The sequence below is a fragment of the Rhea americana genome, unplaced genomic scaffold, assembly GCF_003343005.1.
Source record: "Rhea americana isolate MKP2758 unplaced genomic scaffold, rheAme1 scaffold_357, whole genome shotgun sequence".
NCBI lineage: Eukaryota > Metazoa > Chordata > Aves > Rheiformes > Rheidae > Rhea > Rhea americana.
This window is the reverse complement of record NW_028186487.1, coordinates 151,817-169,688: the sequence shown is the minus strand read 5'-3', so window position 1 is coordinate 169,688 and position 17,872 is coordinate 151,817. Positions and strand designations below refer to the sequence as shown.

At 41.3% G+C, this 17,872-nt stretch overlaps 3 protein-coding genes across 7 annotated transcripts in view; 2 read left to right on the top strand and 1 right to left on the bottom strand.

The window, feature by feature from the left end:
* Positions 1 to 17,687, bottom strand: part of DOLK (dolichol kinase) — a 40,270-nt gene extending 22,583 nt beyond the window's left edge. For 2 of the 4 annotated variants that reach the window (XR_014896717.1, XR_014896716.1), the window contains exons 1-3: positions 17,632 to 17,687; positions 1,611 to 5,666; positions 1,201 to 1,272 (exon numbers count right to left, since the gene is read on the bottom strand). Coding sequence is in view for 2 of the 4 variants with exons in the window: in XM_085312057.1 (XP_085168183.1) it covers positions 13,718 to 15,289 (1,572 nt within the window). In the remaining 2 variants the exon portion in view is untranslated. Of the gene's footprint in view, positions 1 to 1,200; positions 1,273 to 1,610; positions 5,667 to 13,538; positions 15,396 to 17,096; positions 17,149 to 17,631 lie in introns of those variants that run through there. The other 2 variants (XM_085312057.1, XM_085312058.1) reach the window with 2 other exon arrangements.
* On the top strand, positions 1,905 to 9,939 carry PHYHD1 (phytanoyl-CoA dioxygenase domain containing 1). 2 transcript variants are annotated; one of them, XM_085312059.1, is made up of 12 exons: positions 1,951 to 1,983; positions 2,253 to 2,300; positions 3,004 to 3,162; positions 3,671 to 3,746; positions 3,886 to 3,933; positions 5,583 to 5,638; positions 5,839 to 5,901; positions 6,004 to 6,025; positions 6,348 to 6,476; positions 7,970 to 8,086; positions 8,211 to 8,337; positions 9,238 to 9,939. In XM_085312059.1, the coding sequence occupies exons 1-12, from the start codon at positions 1,951 to 1,953 to the stop codon at positions 9,281 to 9,283; spliced, it is 924 nt and encodes a 307-aa protein (XP_085168185.1). In that variant the 3' UTR covers positions 9,284 to 9,939. The 2 variants fall into 2 exon arrangements, with proteins under 2 accessions (XP_085168186.1, XP_085168185.1); XM_085312060.1 differs by lacking the exon at positions 2,253 to 2,300 and having other exon boundaries at positions 1,905 to 1,983.
* Positions 17,688 to 17,770: 83 nt separating the features above from the next.
* Positions 17,771 to 17,872, top strand: part of NUP188 (nucleoporin 188) — a 29,472-nt gene continuing 29,370 nt past the window's right edge. The window contains exon 1 of the mRNA XM_085312049.1: positions 17,771 to 17,843. Within this exon, the coding sequence (XP_085168175.1) occupies positions 17,818 to 17,843 (26 nt within the window). The 5' untranslated portion in view covers positions 17,771 to 17,817. The remainder of the gene's footprint in view (positions 17,844 to 17,872) is intronic.

Sequence of the window (17,872 nt, the reverse complement as noted above, 5' to 3'; positions counted from 1 at the left end):
TGTGGCAAAGGACTGGAGAAAGCCTAAGAATAAGCACTAATGAACACTCCTGTTACCAAGATTGTTTGCCTCTCCCTGTTTACGCAGCCAGCTGTCTTCTGATGCTTCTTATGTCAATGTGTTATGATCTGCTTTTTATACCACTCATTTGTAAAGCAATCTGTAGACTGAACAGGAAAACTGTGGTTTACTGTTGTGCATAAACACTGGAACAGTTTCTGAAGTTGTCAAGTGTGTGTGAGGTGGAGAGGCGAGGAGATGACGTGCTAAATTGCTGAAAAAATACTAGGCATGAGAAGTATGTGACATTAATAAAGCAGATAAATGACAGACTGAGGAGTAGCATGGGAGCGCGTGTAAAAGGTATGTTTGTCCAGGATCGGTACCTCTCAAGCAGGTAACGTAACGAGTGGTGAGGTCCTTTCTAGGTCTCCTTGCAGGCAATAGCTACAGCAGGCTTTTTCCGTTGGTTACGCAGCTTTCTAAAACAGCTTAGCTTCATCTTCCTGTTAGTGAGACTCCTGTAACAGGAGCACGTGAGGGACTACTACCATGAGTATTTTTGTTTTGCAGCATTGGAGGTTGAGTGCCCTCCGCCTTCATAGTCTAGCAATTAAATTCTCTTGCAGACTTTAGCTTTTGTAACAACCAAATTCACACCTACTTGTGCTCAGAGAAAAGTTTGAAAGCAATCTGTAAAGATTAAAAAGTGAAATCAAGCATTTTCACTAGAAACTACTTCCTATTCAAACTTAAAAAATATATATTATCCAGAGTTGATTTCCTTGCAGACTAGTGGACTTTATTTATTTATTTTATTTATTTATTTTTTCCAGACAGTATTTCTTTCCCATGATTTTCTCCATTGCTAGCAAGTGAGTTTGGAAGTAAATACCTTCCTGCAAGCATTTTGTACTCCTTCAATTTGTTTTTGGCTATACAACTAATACATAAAAGGATCTCCATGATGTTATTGCTTTGCCCGTCCTTTCAGGGAACGTTTTAAGCGTTTCCTACAAAAGCCAAATGCATTTTTCTCTGGAGAGAAAAATAATCTTCCCTGGGGATTCTTGTTACATGGGAAGAATGTACTGGCACTGAGCGCCACCACTAGGTTGGCATCTATTGTTTGCTCTGCCTTTTAGAGCTAGTTTTTGCACTTAAATCTCTCTTTGGTATAAACTGTGGCTCTTGGCCTACCTATTTACATGTACATTTGGAGCTCCAGGACAGCAACGCAGGCAACTGAAGCTGAAAATCACCATTGAGCACCTGTGAATGAAATGTCAGATAATGTTCTGTAAGAAGCTTGCTGAATCCTAAGCAAAAGCCCTTTAGCATTAACCCTTTCAGTATAATACATGTTGTCTCTTGGGCTACTGAATTTCCTTCCAGATGAGTGAACTAAACTGCCAGCASGACTTGCTGACTGTGAGCAAAAAGTGCCTTGTGAGGGTTTTTATTGTCACTTACGTGAAGAGGCCTCTTCAGTGGCCTTTTAGGTTTTTGTCTGTGTTTGTTTCCCCCATCATACTTGCATCTTATTTTAGCAACCTTRTTTTAGTTTATTCTACTGCTGTGTATGTGACTTAACTATTCTAGTTTCTTACCTGGGTTATAGAACAGCAATTTCTCCTTAGAGTTGAGGAATGAATCAAGTTTGTGATTGCATGACATAAACTTGAGAATGTTTTTGTGATGCTGGAGTTGTACCAGGAGCTGAAGTGAAGCTCTGCAGCCCTAAGTGTCCCTACCAGGAGCAACTGGCTGGAGTCAGGAACAAAATTCCTCAAGAGGCAGCTCCTCCAGCCATGCAGCAGTTCCCCTGCTCAGTGCTTGCTCTTATCACATGCTGCTAGAAGGGTCACGTGAAGAGGCGGGGAGTCAGCTCTGCAGAGCCTTGGCGGGTTTGCGGTGCTGCTGGTGGGCTACTGGGAGCGTCTGCCTCTGATGGCTTTTGTAACTGCGAATCTGATCCAAAAGGTAAGAGAAGAGACCGAGGAATTACACCCTGGGTGTTTGTAGGGCAGGTCAGTCACTGTACTTGTAAGACATGGCCACTACTACTTAACCAATGAATAGATCTAGCAAAGATCTGCTTCACAAAGGCTTTATGTTCTTCTCAGCTTCTTGTATTATATTTGAGTATGTGAGGACCCTGTTGGGGCTATGAACTTTTCTGAGGGGGCAGCTTGTCTTGCAGAACGCTCTGAAGAACTTCCCTCTCTTGCGCTTCTGTTTTTCCTGCTTAGCTCTCATCCCGGAAGCTGAAATCTGCCTATCAAAGGATAATCTCTAAGGTATTCTATATAAAGAAATAGTAGTGTCAACACAGTTCACTTGCTTTTATAAGGGACTGTGTAGTCAACCATGAGAAATCACCAAGGGATTTTTACTTAAAAGAAAATAACTTTTTTCCAGCTTGTAGATGAGTCTTTTTCTAATTTAGAATCCAGGTATGACTGCTCTGTTAATTTTAGCTGAGTTTACAGTTTAATTGTTGCTAGTCATGTTTCTTTTAGAAAAGATATCTATAAGCCACAAAGATACTAGCAATTGTATCTTCTCTGGTTTCAGCAGCCTGTTAGACTGAGGAGTTGAAATAATGTTGTTCTTAACTGTATGAAAYCTGAGCCTGTGAATGAATTATTTTTATGCAGTAGAAACCCCTTTTGAAATAAAAGATTAAGACAACACTGAAACGCTCCTTAATGGATGAAACCATAAAGAGMAAACATACCAGTTGTACATAGGTTAGTGTTGGACTAGAGCAACTGAAAGTGTAATCACACCTTCATCAAATACATAGTCTGAAGAGCAAGGTGTCTATTTTATCTACTACCTAGTGTCCTGGTGCAGAGATGAAGTTGAGATATTTTTACAATAAGCTGAGGCACAGTGAAAGGCCAGAAATGTATTCTCTTGCTTTTTACTACTTTCTCCAAAGACCCTGGAGGAGCGCAGTTGCCCCATCTCCCTCTGAACTCCAGTGCTCTCTTCCAGTTCCACGAGGATGGCTTCCTTGTGCTGGAGCATTTCTTCACAGCGGAGGAGTGTGACAGCATGAGGAATCAGATTCAGAGAGTTATAGCCGAGATGGAAGTGCCGCCGCACTGCCGCACGGAGTTCTCCACCAAAGAGAAGGAGCAGCTCCAGGCGCAGGTACCGGCAAGGGCAAGGCTGCCCCTGTTAGTTCTGGAGGAGGAAAGGGAAAAGGCAAACTCCTGGGATGGATGAGCTGGTAGAAGACAACATGTTTGAAACTAGCTTCTCAGAGTGGTGGTGGTCCTATCAGAGGGTGAAAGAGAAGACCACCGATGTGGCTCTGCTGTGCTCTCAGCTGCAACAATTGCTCCTGACAGCGTAGCAGCTCTTGCAGATAGTTGTGCTGCATTTGTTCTACACACAGCCGTGGAAAATAACTTGTTCTCTGTAAGAGTGACAACTGGCAAAAGAAAAACATGAGTAGCCCACGTGCATGCATCATTCTTGTAAAGCGCTAATTAGTGCCAAGAAACTTAATACCGTGGAAAGTCTTATAGGATTGATTTCTGCTTTGTTTCTGTGGCGGCTTGATGGGAAAAAGATGCAGGTAAGTAAATCTCTAATGGGAAGGTTTGTGCATGCATTTATAAGGATATTGTCTTTACTGGGCTCTTATTCCTGGCAGGGTAGCTCAGATTATTTCCTAACCAGTGGAGACAAGATTAGATTCTTCTTTGAGAAAGGCATTTTGGATGAGAAAGGTAAGTTCCAACCTAAGTTATCCGTAGTAGGTGCAGTGAAGGGATAGGAGAAGGCTGAGGGAAGAGACAGGGAAGAGTTTCAGCTCTGTGGACTATTCTTGCTTTGCATACCCYGTTAAATTCTTATTTTGTTTCTTAGGTAACTTTCTCATTCCAAAGGAGAAATCTATCAGCAAGATTGGCCACGGTAGGTTGAAATAGTGGTGTTTTGATGGGGGTGATAAGAGATATAGTTTTCAGAAATGAGGATTTCTCCAGACCTACCTATTATGAATAATTTTGGTCATTTAAGTTTAAAACTTCCTTGCTACATATCTGACTTCCTCTGTGTTCTGCTGCTTCTCATTGTGCTCCATCAGGACCACTGCATGCAATATTGCAAAAATCATCCCCTTTTGCTATTAAGGTGACATAACTTCTTTCTTTGCAACCCCATGTTGGTTTGGTCTGGGTTTCTGCATTAAGTTCTTCAACTCAATTTCTGTACATGTCAGTTTTTGTTTTTTCCCATGTGCTTCTACCACTATCTCTGCAATTCTCTCCATGCTGAGAGAACTGCAGAGCTCTCACCCTCTGGAGTCAAAAGATCTCAAAGTTTTCATCAAATCCCTCTTCAGAAAGTAATTCTARGAGGTTTTTCAGTTATGCATAGCACAGAGTCACTGACATGCAGAAGTTTGGACTTCAGTCCTTGTGTATCTTACTTAAGAGACTGATCTAACAAATTTACTGYCTAAGACTGTTCACATTCAGTATACTTCAAACTGTCTTCCATGTCCTGTACTCTAGTGTGTTGCCAACACTCTCTTACCTCCTTTGGTGTTGCCAACAGTTTCTTTACTTTTCCAGGTGTCAGTTTATGACTTATTTCCTCTTTCTCAGCTACTGAACATGCATTTTCATCCCTTTTCAAACAATACATGGAAAATGCAAGCAGGATTCAGTACATCTCTAATCACATGAACTTTGTCCAGATTTTACTTCACTGAATTTGAGAAGTCAGTACTGAGAGTTCTAATTTCTGTGGTCTTCTCAAGRGAGCGACATTCTTAAGCAGAAAATCATCTTCCCGCAACCCTCCTGCCATTCTGTTACACTTCAGCTTTACCCCAGGGGAAGTGTAAACAACTGCAGATGCCTGCTTAACCCTTCAAGGCTCCTCTTGACTTATTTTTCCTGTAATTACTCCTTTTACTAGAATCTGGCTTCTTCCCTTGCTCTGTAGCAGCCCCTGCTGGAATAAGTACACTGTTCTAGCTGCAAGTTTTATCATAGCTGAGTGTGAACCAGAATTTGAGGGGTTTACCTTAAATTTTGGCCAGGGTTAGAGTACAGCAAGTTTACGTGCACAAACAGTGCTGCACTGCCGGTTGTGGTTCTCTGCCTAAGGGAACTGAGGGTGACCCCTGGCTCTTCTTCGCAGAGTTTATAATCTTGTTGTTGTAGATAACCAAGAACTGTGTTTTTACAAAGAGTAAATTGAGATACTATCACCCTTCTGCCTTGGGGTCATTTATAGTAATAATCATGTTACAATTTTGTATAATGTGATATTTAATCACATAATACTTGGATCTTTTTCACTCTTAGCTATACACTATTTCTTATATATCTGCAGTTTGCTGCCAGTGAATGATTAGGTTTTTGGTCTCTAAGGAAGATTGTTCAAATCTGCAAGCATCAGATCACCTTAGACATGATGATAATTCACATATATAACATCCATTAATGGGAGGGCTGAAAGTTTCTGGTTGTGACTTATGTTGCTCATAGACAGCATCTAAATTCCCTTCTGTTAATGAAATCTTCAGTCTGAGTTTTTTTTTTTCCCCTTAGCTTTACATGCTTACGATCCAGTCTTCAAGCAAATCACTCACTCCACCAAGGTGCAGGTAAGCTGTTACTATTTCCCACWGCTGCCTGGAAAAAAAAATAATAGGAGAGTTGACTTTAATATTCTAGACTCCAAAGTAGAGTCACTTTTGTCTGTAAAAGAAAATCTAAATATTTTCAAAGAATAATGTAGTGTGCAAAAAACCCAACAAACATGTAAATTCTGGAAARTTTGGAGGTTTTTTGTTTTGTTTTTAAGGATCTGGCAAGAAAACTAGGCCTTGAGAGACCAGTAATTGTGCAAAGCATGTACATCTTCAAGGTACAGTAATTCAAGTCTCCTTGTCACTCAAGAAATAAGACACTGTTTTATTTGGGAAGCTGTGAAACTMTTTTCTTCACAGACATTTTCTTATTCTTGCAGCAACCTGGCATTGGTGGTGAAGGTGAGTTTCACATTATCTCTGTATGACACTGCAGATAATATTTCATCGGGAAAGGAGGGGGGCAGAATCGGAATAGAGTTTGAGGGGGTTTTTAGTGTCCTGAATCAAGAATTATAGGAGAGGGCATCTACTTTCCAGAAGTATTTCTACATCATGTGTGACATGGCCAGAAGGCTGATTTTACAATTGCAGCAGGTTGAAAGGTGGTATTATAGTATATGGCTTTAATGCGTATGCTAGATGAGAAGCAAGCGTGCAGTCCTTCTGGCAGCTTTGAGTTCTGCAGGCTTCCAAAGACAGTAACCGATATCTTTTGTTCCAGTGACTCCACACCAGGATGCCACATTTCTATACACAGAGCCCCTAGGCAGGGTCCTGGGCTTCTGGATTGCGCTGGAGGATGCCATGCAGGAGAATGGCTGTTTATGGTTCATTCCTGGCTCTCACACCAGTAAGATTTATGCTGTTTTGGTGTATGCTATGAAATGCACTCTCCTTTTTTACTTAAGGGTGGAAARTAATGTGGATTGTAATGGGTTATCTGCATCAGATGGTATCTCTAGAAGCAGAGTGCCTTTTTGTTTGCTGAAATGGCACCTTTATTTATTACAAGGTATTTTGCACTGTGCTGTTGTCAAATCTACAATCACGTTATTCAGCAGACAATTATCTGCCTCATTTTGCTCTTGGCCACTAGTCCATGAGAAGAGCTCAATATTAAAAAAAAATGTTTTTGATTTAAAAACAAAACAACTTTGATAGTATACGTGACTGACACTGTGCTAAATTTTAACTTGAAACCTGGCCTAGAAACAAAGAATCTAAGGCACCAGGGCAAGGAAAGACAGCAACTTCCTGAATTTTTAGTTATTCTAGAATCTGTATGTTAAAGTTCATTAAAACTGCTTGTGAATCTTTTCCGTAGCTGCCTTCTGAGAGATTTGGACTCTTGCCTTGCCAGGCCACTGAGATTTAAGACCTTTATGAAATTAAGGTCTTAAACTACCAACCACTTTCTTCCTGCAGTGAAACAGTCCCTTGGTATCTATGTTAATGCTCCTTCCACAGGTTTTCACTGCAGCCTTGAACATGTTGATCAAGCCTCATCTGGGATGCCAACAGTAATTTTCCTTATGCCTTCCAGAGTAGGAATAAACAGAGAAACCACCCTCTCCCCTCCTGTGCACCCCGCCCCCCCCAAAAAAAGTGTTTCTCCTCAAAGTTGCATCCCCTTAAAAAAAAAAAAATCCTATTTTTGTTGCCACGAGTAATGGCCAATAACATTTTTACCCCGATAATGCTATTTGAGGGTGATTAAAGTCCATTTGAGGGTAATAAAAGTCCTCTTCCATACACAACTGTCAAATACTAGTCTGAATTTCTGTAAACAAGAGAGCCTCCACAGCCTATGCATGGATCATTCACGTAGTATCTGTTGTGACTGATGGAAGATGCCATATGCTTCTAACCACTGTTGGGTTACTAGCACAGTTTTGTGCTTATTTCACTATCTATAGGGCATACTTCTTAGCTTCAAACTGTTGCTCACCTAAGCGTTTGCTCACACTGCTCTTAATATTTTAAGACACTCATAAATTTTGGAGTCAACTGCACTCAGATTGCAATTTATGCTGTTATAGAATGGAAAAATGGACCAAAGGTTGGCCTTGCACGAGTGTATGACCATGTGTGTTGCTGCAGGCCTGTGTTGCAATGTCCAGAACGAGCCAGGAAGGCAAACAAAAGGCAGCTGCATCACTTTCTGCCACAGCTGGAATACTCTAAATCTTTGCTTAATGAGAAAAAAAAATACTAAGGAAAGAATGGAATAAACCACAGTAATAAGGTTCCAATCAGTGCCAAGAGAAATTGCAGATGTTCCACAGCTATGTAAAATCTAGTTAGCTTTTAAATTTTTGTGCATGTTTGTTCTGTGGATTTCAGGCGGTATTACCCGGAGAATGGTCCGTGCCCCACCAGGTACCTCAACGCGTGTGCAGTTTGTAGGGTCAGAGCTGACCTATGACGACAACCAATTCATACCTGTGCCTATAAGTAAAGGTAACCCCCCCTTCTAAAATAAGACCTCCCAACTTGGAGTTTCCCTTATGTTGATCATCATTTTTAAAGGTAGCCCTGAATTTTTGGAAACAAAACAAAAACACAATAGACTTCTTTCAAACAGGTGGGCTTATTCTTATCCATGGTGAAGTTGTCCATAAGAGTGAACAGAACAGGTCAGAATTTTCTCGCCATGCCTTCACCTTCCACGTGATGGAAGCCAAAGACACCAGCTGGAGCAAAGAGAACTGGTAAGGTCACTTTTGTAACAGGTAGCTGAGGAAACTAGAGCCTTTTCAATGTAATAGCCAAGATAAACCATTCCTGGTTTTCTTGCATGTCACACCAGCAGCACAACGCTGTCAATACATGCAGGAAGTTGTTCTCTGTATTAGGTAGGGCTATGCTGGCCAAAGCTTTGTTTAAATAAATGCTGATTAGCTTCCCAGTACGATCTCTGAGTATAAACTCAAATTTTCTATCAGCCCAATTGCAGTACTAGTCCTAAGATTTTTCTAGTTCAGGAGCAAGTATGGCTCCCTACAGCTCTCAGCACCTTCTCAGGAGAGATGAGTACTGTCTCCACTGATTGGCATTCCCTAGTGTTGTACAGCTGGATCTGCTTGATTTCAACCAGTGATTAAAAAAAAAAACAAACCCTCACTTGCAATACCCAATTGCAGAACAACAGGCAATGGTTTCTTGGGAGCAGAACAAAATTTAAGAAAACAAAGAATGAGAAGCACGTTCCTTAAAAGCTTTTATTAGCTAAACTTTTTAACTTGTCAAATCTTGGTGTTTTTAATGATTTATCTAGGTCATATGCAATAAGCAGGTGGGGCTAGGGAAAAAAATCCCACATTTAAAATTCAGTGTTTTTTGTCTCATAAGACTATGCAATCAGTTACATGCCTTGGGGTGCCTCCTAATTAAAACAGCTGAGTGCTGGGAAGACAGAACTACTTAGTTTGTMATGTTCAAACTGGAGAGTTCTAAATGTCTGCTTTTTACCCTTGCTAGCCAGGCATTGTCTGTACTGGATCCTGCCCCGGGGGCAAGTTTCTGTCAGTAGTACCTAAGTTAGTATTGATTTCACATTGGAACTGGAATAGCCTCTGAAGTTTTGTTTTTAACTCTTCTTTACTTTGTAGGCTGCAGCCAACTCCTGAACTGCCTTTTCCATCACTCTACACCTGAAACTAGTGTTTCTGGAGTCAAATATTTGATCAATATTCCTTTCTAATCACTTGTTCCTGTCCCCTTAAACTATAACTTTCTGTAGATCAGCTCTCAAGATTCATTTTATCCTCTGCTCAGGAAGAGGCATCTTCAGACAGCTGAATACGCCACATTAGACAGCATCCACGTTAGACAGCATGAGCCCTACTAGCACTGACAATAGTCTCCCAGTTCTTTTGGTAAAGAAACTTCTTCAGTCTGGAGAACAGACCTGTAAAGACCATTGCACCTTGACTGTGGGACCAGTTAAGAAGAAATACTTCTTGAAGACACTTAGTATTTTCTTCTAGTTTAGTTTAGTCCGGAGCTTATGTCTTGTGTGTACTTGTCGAGTTTATCCCAGCAACATAGGTGAATCTATATTGTGAAGCTAGCTGACCTTTAGCCCTAGATCTGTCTTGCTGCTTGGTGCTAACTAAAAACAATCCTATTGTAGGCAAAATGCAGCAGGGAGTCTACTTGCATAATCATTCTTCTGACTACTTCTGGCCAAATTGCACAAATAACTCTACCTTGTTAATTAAAAATATTACAGATCTTAAGGATTCATGCTGAAGTTCTGAAGACAAATTCAGGAACTCATAACATTTAAATAAAAGAAATGGAAATCCTCATTTTCTATTCATTCATATCTTCTCTGAGGAGGACATCATGGAACCATGATGTTATAGTTCCATGGAAACATCCTTGGAAACATGCTCTAGGTGACCCTGCTTGAGCGGGGGGGCTAGATGATCTAGATGAGGTCCCTTCCAACCTCAACCCTTCTGTGATTGTGAACCTTCTCCCAATATACTAGCCCAGAGCAAAGATACATGACAACTGCTTTTGACTCTAAACATGCACAAGACCAAGTACTAGCCCAAAAATCTCAACAAAAACAAACCTATAGGAGATGAAACCCAAAGAATGTTACATAAATTACATTGGTGGCAAGCTCATGCCTGTATCTTAAACCAAACAGAAGCCACATAGATTTAATTAYATTGGCACTGGTGTGCTGGTGCAACCCTGAGTTATGAGCCTGGACTCATCAGTGCACTAACTACAGTGTTGTAATCTCAAGACTGCTCAGAGCCTTGGCAGAGTCAGCTTGTATTTTCTTGCCAAAGACGGTGTAGATGTGCCTGTAGCTGCTGTAACATTCAACCCTCCTTTGATTTGTTACTTAGCCATTTATTGGTGTTGTCACTGACTAGCTAAACTACGGTGKTTGCCATTTCTAACTAAATGAGCCTGTATCATAGGAGTCAAACCTGTGGGAGTATGCTCTACCTGGTACAAATGATGCAAAATGCATCATTAGTTATTTTTTAAACACCTAATACGTACATGGAGAGTTGCTGCTCTTTGGCTACATGCTTTTTATGTTCTCAAATGTATTATAGCTGACAACATGATTTAGTTCAGCTCAGCAGAGCACATGCAACATTTTTAAGAAATTGCAGTAGATGGTATCTCTCTCAATAGCTCTCAGGGTATTTTAGAGATGCCAGATCTGTAACAGCTTGGAAGTGCTGCATTATGTACCGATAAACTAMAGAAGAGAATGTAGGGAATGTGGAGAAGGAAGAAAGATTGTAGAAATGAAATGCTGTCATTAATACTTTTAAGCACTCTCATGTAGTCACGAGTTAAGTTCCCCCTCAGCAAATTTCTGTGGCCAGCCAAACTAATAGAGCAAAACCAAGACAGAAGTCAGCAGATGAGGTACTTCATCTCCTAAACATTTCCTTCCCCCCCGTTTTACTTTCTGAGTGCTTAGTATCAATTGAATATTTTGAAATCATGCTCTTAAAGAATAAGACAACATGCAGTCTTGGGAAGAAAAGAACAGGGATTTAAAGAAGAATAAAGCTGCAGGCAACACCTTGTTTCCAATGGAGACTGAAGTAGCAAGAAAACTGTATGCAAGTGGGTACCAAGACAGCAGAAAGGCTGGACAGCAGTCATATGGCTGATCAATAATTAACTTTTATGGCTGAACTGTTTGATAAACAGTTCACRTATTGTGGATCAGTTCAACTCTAACACCAAGGAATGCACTGCCAAGATAGTCTAGGACTAATCTTTACATTTAAACCCCCCCTTTTTTTTTCCTTAGACATTTTGGATAAACGCTGATCCAGATTTCTCTTAACCTAGCAATCAAAATCTGTATAAATGCAGTCTGAAATGTATTAAGGAGATTAAGAACTGTAATACTTCATTTCCTTTTTTTCTAGTTAAATKTAAGTTTTACTTTAAGCTTGATGCAAAAAACCAAAATTGCACAAATAGAATAAAATCCAAAACTTTTAAGTTGTTTTTAGAAATGAYATAAAGAAAACTAAGCCAGACCTGTCAGTGCCCAGTTAGATTAGATTAATCTTGCTCTGCTGACTGCAGAATGGATTTAAAAATACCCCCCCCCCCCTTTTTTTTTTAATCTTATATTCTCTGTCAAAGGAAATTGGTTTGGAAGCAAGGCTCCAGTTCTTGTTGACTTGTTCTTTTCAAGAGTATATTGTCTGCCTCTAGTATTTGTCTGACATGAAATAGCCAAATTAAGTTTGTTTTTTAGCAAGAAGTTTCCTTTCATCCCTTTGGGCTTTGCTGGGCAACGCAGAATAGGTTTCTTTCTACTGGAGAAGTTAATCTCTTAGAATAGCACCTTTCTGCTGAGTAATGTTTGTCCTCTGATTATATGTACCACTACCTGCCACTTACAAAAATTTCTGCTGCAAGTATGTAAAGAAAACCAAAAACTCTAGACTGAATTTGCAGGACTTATGGTTATGTGTGAAGGAAAACTGTCCTGTGCAATTACTGAGTCTGGTTCCCTAGTAAGAGTATCTGAAAGTCTATTACTTATTAYTAAAACCATGGTTGAATTATTTTTGAAATTCTCAGGAAAAGCAACATCAAATCTCAAGAGTCCCACCCAGGCAAGAGGGAGATTGGGCAATGCTGCCTCTCAGCTATTCAAGTCCTGGCTTGTTCCAGGGACAAGTGCAATCTGTGTTAGATTCTTGGACCAGTTTTGCTGGCTCTTTCTGCTGGCCCAGAGCACTTGTTTTACCCCACCCCTTGGTCTAATTCTCACCCACATAGTCTTACAGTTACAGCTGCATGAGAGGACTGTATAAGGTATCTTGGACTTGAATTAAACTTTAGGGAAAAGTSTATTGTCATCCCTCTATATGAATAACTATTGCCAGAACTTAACTCCATCCTTCAAACAGGAATCCTGGAATGCAAATTTCTTAGGTWTTTCCCAGGGAAATGGAAAAAAGCAGGGAACATAGGAGGTTACACACTGTTCTAATTGAATAGCTGGCAAGAAGTGATTCTCAAGATAGAAGTGTTTAAATATATATATATATATATATTGCCATGGAAGAGTAGCTGTAATTTTAAATTGACAGAACTAGGTGGCTGTACTCAATTTATCAACAGAAATGTCCTCATAAATGATTTTTGATTACACAGCCAACTGGAAAACTACTTCATGGCAATTTAAGCTGAAAAAAATGTTGGAAGTGGAGAACTGTAGTAGTACTAGAGAATTATGCTGACTTTAACATACTTTCTGCCCTCATTTAATGTGCAAATAATTTTTCAGTGAGTTTGCTTAGATTTTTCCCTTCTACTAAATAGTGCTCCAARTGAATTCAGAGATCAAAATCTTGAAAAGGTAAAACGTTTTTCTTGTTACATAAACCTACAGAGCTAAACTGCAGACTCTTGTCAGTATTGTCTGGAATAAAGTCTCCTGCATTCTCCAACATTCCCACCCCCCTCTGAAAAGCTTAGTCCTAGAGCTACTGTATTTGAAGTCACACTAATGCATTGCAATGATACGGCTTTTGTTGATGGTAACTGGATGCATTAGGACAGTCCTAGTCACTGTGGAGTAGGTAGCGACCACTATCAYGATAAAAGCCTTGAATAGTGCTTATATAGAAATGCAATAATACCAGGATGGCAGGACTCAGTATAGTAGAAAAGTTTTATAAACTGGCTCTTACGCACTGCAGAGGTAGCAAAATAAGAAAGGTTTGATTATTTTTTTCCTCTACTTGACTTACCTCTTTTTTCCCCCCTTTACTCTCTCTGCCTCTGGATACCCAGAAGAGACTTAAAAATAGTGTTTGTGGTTTAGTAATCAAATTAATAACAGTGTTTGTGTTCCTGTGAGGAGATAAAACAACTCTCGCCGTTTTAAACGGGGAAAAAACAGGAGACCAAAACAAAGCCTTTATTTTAAATAGTGCTTTTCCATTTCTGTTTAACAATTTTACCTGCTGTGCCAAATGTAGCATTTAGATAGGTTTTGAACTTTCAATACGGTGCATATTCTATTACCACTTTTCTCTAGAAAGGGAGAAACCTTTGTTTCTGGAAACGGTTCTAAGCCATTAACATTATCTGGAGGTAGAGAGGCAACAGCAGATTATCTATTTGGGTAGTATAAGCTTCCAAAAGAGAAACTAAGCTCACAGACCCCAGAATCCAGGCATAGCTAGAGTTCAAATTCACACTGCTGTCAAAGATCAGAATAAGAGCCACAGCAATGATCTGAGCAAAAATAGCTGTCATTGTCCCTTCAAAGGTCTTCTTTGTTCCTGGCCATTTGATTTCCCCCAGGGTACTGCCAAAAACTGAAGCCATCGTGTCTCCTACCCCTACTGCCAGTACGCCAGAATAGGGGACTAACGCTCCTGCCCCAGACAAGATACCTTTAGGAGCACAAGGTCTTGGAAACAACCACACTGGGAGGGACATGCCAAGAAGAAGATAAATATGAGTCAAGATCAGAGGTCCGCTGTCTCGTTCATCCAAGAAGAGAGACAGTAAATGCCTAAGGGTTTGGCCAAATGGTTTGATCCTAAAGTATCGAATGTACTCCAAGAAGATAAACACTGCCAGACACAATACTGCAGCAATGTAGAGAAGCTGGCGGTCATAGATCAGTCCAGGGACATAAGTAGCTACAACAATGAAATGGAAGTATTTCCTGGTTATGGTTGAGGCCTGGTGTTTTTTAGATTCAGATGATCTTTTAGCATTCTGGTAGAAAACCACAACACATGCTGAAGCAGCCAACATTGTCCAATATACAATAAGGTAAACTCTTGTCTGCGTCTGAAATAGAAACTGGAGTAGCCAGAACAAAGGATTCTTCTGAATCAGCCGGTAAAGCCAAGGCATGATGACTCCTAGGCCTAATACTGCTGTCATCATGTGGAAAAACATGGAGGAGATCCAGGTACCCGAATCCATGAAAATGAAGAGAACAGTGAAAAAAATCCCAAGAAGAACAACTCCAACAACTGCCACCAGAAGGAAAAAGTCTATGGGATCACCTCTGCTCTCAACTACGTTCAGCGAGCGTTTAATGAGCTGATTGAGCACAAAACTTATACCCTCAAGAACTAACAATGCTTCTCCAGGAGTAAAACATCGAGGCAACAAGTAGAGCAAGATCATACTGAGGTAGACAAAAATTAGCAGCACTTCTAGGACCTCTATCACTTCTGAAACTGTCAAAGAGTGCTTCATGGTATAGATAATTATACTGCCAGCGATACCAGTAAGTATGCAAGTGTTGGTTGGCACAGGTTTCGTGATGCCAACCGCTATTACAGACAGAAAGAGAGCAACCAACATGCCAGTGGAAGCTACAACTAAGCCAAAACGTTCGAAGTATACGATGCCAGCAGACTTGCATCTCTCTTTCATCACTATCCCCAACAAGGGGATGACCATGCTAGCTGGTAGGAGGCCACTGTTCGCTGCTGTACGAAACTGGAATACAGCCCCACCCAGCTGGAGCAGGTGGTCCCATTTGAATTGGACATAAAAAGCCTGGACAGCAAGAGCTATAGCACACCAGGAATACCGGTCCCACACCACCATGTGCACGCACAGAACAATGATGAACACGATCAGGGATTCCACCAGCACTGGCTTGTTTAACATGATTCCAGTCCGACGTGGCGCAAGCTTTCAAAATCTTTCTTACGAGTCCCAAATATTCTCAACAGTGATCCATCAGTAAGAATTCCCTTTCATCCTACTGCAATTCCTATTAAAAAAAGAACAAACAATTAAAGCAACTGCTAGAAAAAGTAAAGCTTCCACACAGCTGTGTTGTTCTTAAGCTCAGTTTAAACTGATAGCCATGGGCAAACTATTAATGGCAACACATAGCCAAATGAAAAAAAGATAGAGAAAGGATCAGCCAAAATTTTTATCACAAGTTTATATCCATCTTGATATATTGGCAATATTCTRTATGTTGTAGCAATACAGATTAACCATTGTGTAGCTTAGTAAATTAGATTGATTTATTCATGTTCATCTCTAAGGAAAGATACTGGCTTCTGTTTCTCCTTAACTTATGTCATGTCACAGCCTCTCTTTGATTCCAGCTATCTCAACTGCAAATGAGAGCTGTGCATCTCTCTTTTACATAGAGCCTGCATCTCTACTGACTCGCAATGTTCTTAGTGTTAGTCTGTCATTAATGACTTCTGAAAAGATTAGCAAACCCAACATTTATTTGGGACTCATCCCCAAAATGCATCATCACCTTATAGAAATGATTTATTTAGCTAACTGCTAGTAGTTACGCACCATTTTCTTGACCTTCTTCAACAATAAGTAAACTTYGTAACACGTCCTTTATCATGACATAAAGCTGTAATTGCTTCCTATATTCCCTTGCTCCCATGTCTTATTTACTTTGACTGGATTTACATCACTTCACCTTCTCAGGATCGAGTCTCACAGCCACTGACAGCTGCATCACAAACTAATCATTCCCTTAAACCTTTGGACTATAAGATAAATGGTTGATATTATCAGCCAAACATGCAATGATTCTATTACGTTAAGTTAAATCTTATCTCTCAAAGTATTGCGGACGCTCTCAATATTGTGCAATTCTCACCAGGATTTATAGTTTTCTGGTAATACGTATTGCTCCTTATCTGTGATTTGATATTATATTGTAGCTATACATAAGCCAAAGACATAATACTAACACCTCCCTTGAGTTCTTCGAAGATATTAGTTTTTCATATTTCTATTGGTAATAGAATGGCTGACCCAGGTGCATATAACCCTCTCTATCCTGCCTACTGTATGCTGATAAGATATCTCCAGTTGGACAATTTGAATAACTTATTTTCTGGCCCATCCTTAAGTTGATCAGCAGTAAAATCCTATCAAGTTCTCCTCTCCACTCTCATTACTTCTAGCTACATTAACTCCCTCACGGAAAGCTATCAGTTTATATCCAGAATTCTGTTTCTGGTTTCCACCCAGTGCTGACTGGTGTCACCTGATTATAATGCTGATACAGATTTTATTAGCAACATTATTACTGGTTGACTATCACAGTTCATATTGCCAAACTCCTTTATATTGTGGGTCTGGAGAATATTTTTATTTATGACATCTCTGTACTGAAAATTCTTAMTTTAAGTTTTAAATAGCTTCCCTCTTGGCATCTTTATCAGTACAGCCTGAAATACTCAATTACCAAACCTAATAATATTACATTTACTGTTGCTATACATCTAGATCAAGCCAAATGTAATCTCTCTTCCATAACAACTGCTTTTTGAAATAAAGGAGAAGAATTAATCACGCAGTCAACAAAAATAGAGTTGGCATGGGCCATATGACCAACAGTGGTTTTGTGGTTCCCACTCTTCGCTGTTTCTGGGCATGTTGGGGGAAAAAAAAGAGAGAGAAAAAAAAAGAAAAGCTTAAAGCTTACTTGAGAAGAGTTTGGCCAAAGACAGAAGAGAGTTCCTGCTCAGYTTGGCTGCTTTAGGGTTGCAGCCCAGCTCTTGGGGCAGTAACTCCACAGGCCAGCTTCACCCTAGCAGGCAGCCCGCCGGGGGGGCTCTGAGAGGAACCTTCACAACGCAGCTTTTCCCCTTCGGCGCAGCGGCGTTTGACAGCCGCTGACCTGTAGCTGCGGCACGATGCATCTCGCTGCCGGATCGCCTCATCCGGTACCCGCGGCAGCTCCCCCTCCCTGTCCTCGCGAGGGAAACTCAGCGCATTCCGCCTCCTCGCGCACGGAAAGGGGCCTCTCGCTCCCAGCTCCCAACAATTTTGAGTGTTTTCTGGCCGTTTCGGGTCTAGCTTCCCCTTCCCCAGCTCCTCCTGTCCCCCGCGGGCTCCCGCTCCGCTCCGTTCCGCCCTTCCCCGCGGCGACGCCCCCCCTCCCTGGGCCCCGCTCGGCAGCTCAGCCCGGGGCTCGCCGAGAGGCCGCAGCCTCCTGCCGCCGCCCGCCCCGCGCTCACCTCGCAGGACGCCGCCATCTTGCCGCTGGCGCCCGTCACATGACCAAACGCGCCGCGGGAGGGGGGGGGTGTGTGTGGGGGGGGGACACCGGGAGGCGGAGCGGCGGCTCCGCCACGTGACGCCGACGGCGGGAGGGGGAGGGAGCACCCGCTCCGCGCGGCGGGTCACGTGAGAGGGGAGCGAAGATGGCGGCGGGAGGGCTGTGCGCGAGGTGCGGGGACGCGGCGGCCGTTGCCTGCG